Below are 6,973 nucleotides of genomic sequence, written 5' to 3' on the forward strand. Positions count from 1 at the left end.
AACCTGGGGGTCAAAGAAGAAATCACAATATACCTTAAAAGTATTTCGAACTGAGTAATATTGAAAATATAGCAGCTCAAAATAGAAGATATGGCAATACGTGTGTTTAGAAATAAATTTATAGGGCCGGCCTGTGGCTCACTCGGTAGAGTGCGGTGCTAATAACACCAAGGCCCCGGGTTCGGATCCCACGTAGGGATGGCCGGTTCGCTCACTGGCTGAGCGTGGTGCTGACAACACCAAGTCAAGGGTTAAGATCCCCTTACCGGTCATCTTTTAAAAAAAAAAAAAAAAAAAAGAAAGAAATTTATAGCCTTAAATACATATATTAGAAAAGAAGGCTGAAAAACAAATGATCTAAGTATTTTCTCAAGAATAGAACAGTATGTTAAACCCAAAGAAAGTAGAAAGAAATAATACATTTAATTAGGCATTAATGAATTAATGTACAATAGAGAAAATAATCAAAGTTAAAATGTGTTCTTTTTTTTTTTTTTTTTTACACTGACCGGCAACGGGATCGCAACCCTCGGTGTCACGCCCGCGGGCAACGGGATCGCAACCCTCGGTGTCACGCCCGCACCGCACTCAGCCAGTGAGTGGGAACCGGTCTCCACATGGGATCCGAACCCTCAGCGGGAGCGCCGCTGCGCTCCCAAGCGGCGCACTCTCCAGCGCGCCACCGGGCCGGCCCAAAATGTGTTCTTTTAAAGAAATAAAATTAATAAACCTCTAGCAAGACTGACCAATGGGGGAAAAAAGAAAAACTTCACAAATTCACCAGTATTGGGAAAGAATATAAGTACATCACTAAAGATCGTACAGACATTAAAAAGAGTATAGGAGAATATTGTGAACAAATTTGTGCCAATTAGTTGAAATTTTAGATAAAATGGACAAATTCCTAGAAAAAAACTATTTCAACACAGACATAAGAATAGAAAACCTGAAAAAAATGCATTTAATAAATTTATTTGATCTGTAATTAAAAATCTTCACATGTAGAATTTCCAGGTCCACATAACTTTGCTGTGAGTTCTTCCGAATTTTAAGGAATATGTAACATCAATCTTAGACACACTTTCCAGAGAAATACACTTTGCAACTCATTTATAACAAAAACCTGACAGGGACATAACAAAAATAAAACCAAAAATGGTTCAATCTCTCTCAAAAAATAGATGTAAAAATCCTAAACAAATATTAACAATTTTGAATCCAGTCATATATAATAAGGATATTACACTATGTCTAGCAATGCAAGGTTGATTTAACAAATAAAAATCAATTAATGACGGACCTCCATACCCGCGAGACGCCAAAAAAAAAAAAAGATCAATCAATGGACAACTGGATAGTCACAGGCAAAAGAATGAAGTTGAATCTTTACCTCACATTATATACAAAACTTAAAATGGATCAAAGACCTAAATGTAAGAGCTAAAACTATAACTTAGACGAAAATGTAGGTGTAAATCTTCATGACCGTGGATTTGGCAGATGATTCTTAGATCTTAGACATCAAGAGCACAAGCAATGAAAGAAAAAATAGATAAACTTCAAGATTAAAAAACTTTTCTGCTTCCAATGACACCATCAAGAAAGTAAAAAGACAACCCACAGAATGGGAAGGAAATATTTGCAAATCATACATCTGATAAGGAAATTGTATCTAGACTATATCAAGAAGTCAACAAAAAAAGACAAATAACCCAATTAAAAAATGGTCAAAGGACTTAAATAGACATTTCTCCAAGGAAGATATGCAAATGGCCAATAAGCACATGAAAAGATGCTCAACGTCATTAGTCATCAGAGAAATGAAGATCAAAAACCACAAGATACCACTTCACACCCATTAGGATGGATATTATTTTTAAAATCCTTGAAAATAACAAATGTTGGTGAGGATGTGGTGAAATTGGAATCCATGTACATTGCTGATAGGAATGTTAAATTGCGCATCCGCTTTGGAAAACAATCTGGCAATTCCTCAAACAATTCAACACTGAGTCATCACCATAAAACCCAGCAATACCACTCCTAGGTATATACGCAAGAGAAATAAAAACGTACGTGCATACAAAAATTTATACATGAATATTTACAGTAGCTTTATTCATAATCACCAAAAGGTAGAAATGATCTAAATGTCTATCAACTGGTGAATAGATAAACAAAAGTGTATATCCATACAATGGAATATTATTTAGTCATAAAAAGGAAGTACTGATACACAGGGGCTAGTTATGTCCTAGCCGAACTTAAATAACTACACAGAAATAACTGCAAGCATCAGGCAGTATATTTCTCCTTCTAGTTCCAATGTTTGGTGAAAACAACTGTGATTAGTAGCTTAGCAGAGGAATAAAGCAGGGCCGTATTCTTTCATTTTTTGGACGCAAATTCAGCCAAATTCTAGGCAAAGGGCTTACAAGGAAGAATGTTTAGATCATGGGTTTTGGAGTCAGAGGCTTGCGTTCAAATTCTGACTTTTCTACTTTACAGCCTTTGAGCATGTGCCCTTGAGCATGTTGCTTAGCCTGAGTCTCAGGTCCTCATCTTTAAAAAGTGGATGTCTCAGGGCTAGCTGTGAGTCTCTAAGTCAGTGCTCAGTAAAAAATAGCAGATACTATTGGAAACTCGTTTTCCTCTTAAAACTGAAGATCAGGAATCTTTACAGGAGCAAGCACCGTCACACCAGGCACCTAGTTTGACGACCAGTTGCATTTCTAGGTGATCCAAGACCGCTTGCTTCTGGTCTCCCCGGCAGCACAGCGGTGGGAGGTAAGAATGATATGACACCACGCGTGTAAAGTGCTCACAACACAACCTGGCGCTTAATGATGGTAGCTGAGTCGTGGATGTCCTCAGTTTCCCTATCTGTAAAATGAGAGAGTTAGATCAGTTGATATGACATTCTCGGACTTTGGGTGACTCAGATTTTCCACCCACATGCGGAAACGAAGGCCAGAGGAAAGGACTGATCTCTCTCCGGCTCACACCTGTACTCCCTAGCTCTGGAGGGGCCAGACTGCAGGGGACCGGGAGTAGCCACAGGACGGAGTTTGGTTGGCTCCGCCCCCAGGCTCCACGTCCCTCATTGGCCCGTGAGTGCGGGGCCCGTGACGTCACGCGCGTGCGCCTAGCGTGTGAAAGAGGCGTGGCCCGCTGAGAAGGAGGAGACAAGATGGCGATGTCCGTAGGGCACCGGTGTCTGAGGTTGCTTCGCGGGGTCACGCCGTGGCAGAGCAGGTACAGCCACACGAGGCGACTGCCTCTGGGCGAGGGACGACCTGGGCCAATCTGGGATCTAGAGAGGAGTTGTTTCTCTGTCGCAGGCTCGCCCTGAGGAGAGCTTGGGTGGAGATGGGGCCACCTTCACCTCGTGCTGTGGAGCAGGTGCGACTGCCGCCGTGTAGGGTGGTCCGGATTTAGTTAGGGTTTGGCCTATACGCTCTCGGTTTGCCTCTTCCAACCAGGTGGAAGTGGCCAAGGGACAAAAAACAGTTGGATTAGGCTGCCTGCCCGTCACTGGAGTCGAGGCAGGGTTAACACCTTTTTCCCAGGTGTTCGTGTTCCGGGAAGGGGCGGCGTGATGTGGGAAGAGCAGTGGACTGGAAGTCAGGAGATTTTTCACTTCGGATTCTTCGTCCTTTAAGCGAGAGAGTTAGATTAGGTAACCTCAAAGTAATGTTACAGGACTGGGGTCTTGATTACCCTGGTGACTCCCAGCTCTTAATTTCTTAGAGTTGGACGAGACTTGAGGGGTCTTCTAAGTCCAGCTCTCTTTTTTTGGCGGCTGGCCAGTATAGGGGTCGTACCTTGGACCTTGGTGTTAACAGCACTATGGTCTAACCAACTGAGCTGACCGGCCAGCCTTTCAGTTCTTTATTGAGTTAACGAGATTGAGGCCCTGAGAGAGGGAGGGATTTGTTCAAGTTTACCCAGCCAGTTAGCAGAGACTCCGACCGAGGTACCTCTCACTCAAGGATCTTTCCCTCAGGCACTGTGAGGGCAGTTATTATGCAGAAAATAGCTTGGGAGCATCAGAAAATGGATAAAAATGTTGGGAGCTGTGACTCAGAGTCGGCTGCTCAGTGTCATTTCAAAGAGCTAAGGTTTGAGAGACGCGCCATACTTTTGTGTTTCCGGCAGGTTTCATTTTGTCAGTGTTGACCAAAGCTTGTGCTGTGACAGGAGGCGACTTATCATTGTAGTTTGAGGGAGTAAAAGGACACTGGCCTTGCTATGAAACCTTCACTCTCTCATCATTAATTGTTCAGAAATGTTGTAGCTGTCTCAGGATGGAGCTCTGCAATGTGGTGGTAACATTAGGGTTTGGACAGGATGTTCTCTGTGTTTTAAACGTTGTTACGAGGTGTGCTGTTTATGAGTCAGCCATGAATTTATGTGACATGTGTCATGAATTGGAAAGACTAAAATGACACTCAAAATTCTTTTTTTTAAATGATGGCGAAAAGGATGTACCTTACCACCATTAAAAAAGGGAAAGAATGGGCCGGCCTGTGGCTCACTTGGGAGAGTGTGGTGCTGATAACGCCAAGTCAAGGGTTAAAATCCCCTTACCAGTCTTTTTTTTTTTTTTAAAGGCGGGGGAGAGAAAAGAAGCCATACTTTAGTACCAGTGTAGGTAGATAAGACTGGATTTAGGTACAATGGGTGGGAGGTACAAGGATTTGTGTACAATAAGAACTCTTAATTTTCAAAGGTGTTATATATCAAGATAGAAACAATATTGATTCACAAAAAACTAAAAGGTTAGTATTTCTGTGAGTTCTAAGTAAAGCAGTGTCTGTGAGATGTAGATAAAAGCCTCAAATTGCAGGCAAGTTTTTCAATAACTGGGTGATGTGTGACAGAACAGAGAAAGCAACATCTTGGGTGATAATTTAGGGTCATGTTTCCCAAACTTGTTTGATAAAAGAATGGTCTGGTATGTTTATTAGAAACAGAGAGGGCGGCCCGGTGGCGCACTGCTACAGTGCGCTGCTTGGGAGCGCGGAGGGTTCGGATCCCACATACAGACCGGCCGCTCGCTCACTGGCTTAGCGAGGTGCGGGAGCAACACTGAGGGTTGCGATCCCGTTGCCGGTCCCGGTCCGGTACGGGCGCGACACTGAGGGTTGCGATCCGTTGCCGGTCACAAAAAAAGACAAAAAGGAAAAAAAAAAAAGAAACAGAGATTACCAGATAAGACCCCATCATGCTGCTCATTTCAGATTCAGTGAGTATAGATTGAGGCCTTGGCAACTGTAGTTTTTACAAATGTCCCAGGTGATTCCTAGTTTCAAACAAGTATGGACAGTAGTACCTAGGGAGTGGTTGCTTGTGCAAGACTTCCATTCAGAAATATTTATGGGGCTGGCTGGTTAGCTTAGTTGGTTAGAGTGTGGTATTGTAACACCATGGTCAAGGGTTCAGATTCCTGTACTGACCAGCTGCCAAAAAAAAAAAATTCTGATCTCTATACAGGCCAGCTGCCAAAAAAAAAATACTTATGGCATCCCTACCACTGCAAACCATAGTGTCAAGGACCATAGGAAGTGGGGAGGGGGAGGAGAGGGTGGTGAAATGAAAAATTAAGATATATTTGAAATGGGCCTTGTGTTAAGAGACTTTACAGTATAGTAGAAGAGAGAAGAAACATTTTACTAAGTAATATAAGATGAAGTGTGGGATAAAACCTTCAAGAGGTCTGCCAGTTCGGTTTCAGGAAAACTTTCAATTTTAGAAAGCAGGAGAGATATAAGGACTGAAGTTAAAGTGTTACCATCAGGGGTGATGTTAAAAATATTTTACAACCATGACACTAAGGAGACAGAGCAGTCAAGATAGACACATCATAGATGATTGATATGGCCATCCCAGTGTATGCAAGCTGAATATCAACTCTGTCACTTTTTTTTATAGACTTTATTATGATTTTTTTTCCCTTTTTTTTTTTTTTTGTGACTAGTAAGGGGAGCGTGACCCTTGGCATGGTGTCTCCTGCACCGCGCTCAGCCAGTGAGCGCACCGGCCATCCCCGTATAGGATCTGAACCCGCGGTGGGAGCACCGCTGCGCTCCCAGTGCCGCACTCTCCCGAGTGAGCCACGGGGTCGGCCCTTAGACTTTGTTTTTATAGCAGTTTTAGGTTTACAGAGAAATTGAGCAGAAAGTACAGACAGTTCCCATACTGTCCCCACCCTGTCAACACAATTTCCCCTATTATTAACGTATTACATTACTGTGGTACATTTGTTACAACTGTGAATCAGTATCGATGTATTATTATTAACTCAGTTTTGGATTAGATATCCCTCTTTGTGTTGTACAGTTCTGTGGGTTTCGACACATGCATACTGTCAGATATTTTAGCAATACTTACAAAGATCTGATTACAAATTAAATTTAACATTATTTGAACTTGAAGTTCAAATGAAGGATGGCCCTTTGCTTGGTTGGATTTGTTTTACCCTCACCAAGTGTTAAAGCCAAATTGAGAAACAGAAATACAAATGCTGTTTGTTTGGAATTCTTTTTGGCCTCTTAGCATTGCTCCTTTCCTGTGCAAAGTGGCCAGAAGCTTTCCAAGGCCACTCATCTGGGAGTGAGGCTCCATGTGGTAGCTGATTCTGCCCCCTTAACTGCAGAAAGCCAGACCCAGGGGAAGAATATCAAGAAAAAAAGAAAAGCAAGAGAGAGGAAAGGATTAACATATTTCTATGTGAAGAATAAGTGCTAATTAGTTATGCCAAAATGTTTTGGTGTCATTAAAATAAAAAAGACTTTTTTTTTAAGGGGGAGGTACTCGTGTTTTTAGCTTTTATTTTTGACCTAGTGCTGGTGTAACACCCACCAAATATTTTAAAAATTTGAAGTACAAGATTTTCATTGAAAATCTATTAGAATATCTTCATGGGTTCATTTTTAAAGTAGAAGTTGAAACTTATTTAAATTATAATATG

General features: G+C 41.9%; 1 protein-coding gene across 1 annotated transcript in view; it reads left to right on the plus strand.

Moving 5' to 3' along the window:
• Nucleotides 1-3,187: 3,187 nt before the first annotated feature.
• PISD (phosphatidylserine decarboxylase) overlaps nt 3,188-6,973 on the plus strand; it is a 45,357-nt gene continuing 41,571 nt past the window's right edge. Inside the window, exon 1 of the mRNA XM_008566426.1 lies at nt 3,188-3,255. Coding sequence (XP_008564648.1) covers nt 3,191-3,255 — 65 coding nt within the window. The 5' untranslated portion in view covers nt 3,188-3,190. The remainder of the gene's footprint in view (nt 3,256-6,973) is intronic.

This window comes from Galeopterus variegatus, unplaced genomic scaffold (assembly GCF_000696425.1).
Source record: "Galeopterus variegatus unplaced genomic scaffold, G_variegatus-3.0.2 Scaffold241, whole genome shotgun sequence".
Classification (NCBI taxonomy): domain Eukaryota; kingdom Metazoa; phylum Chordata; class Mammalia; order Dermoptera; family Cynocephalidae; genus Galeopterus; species Galeopterus variegatus.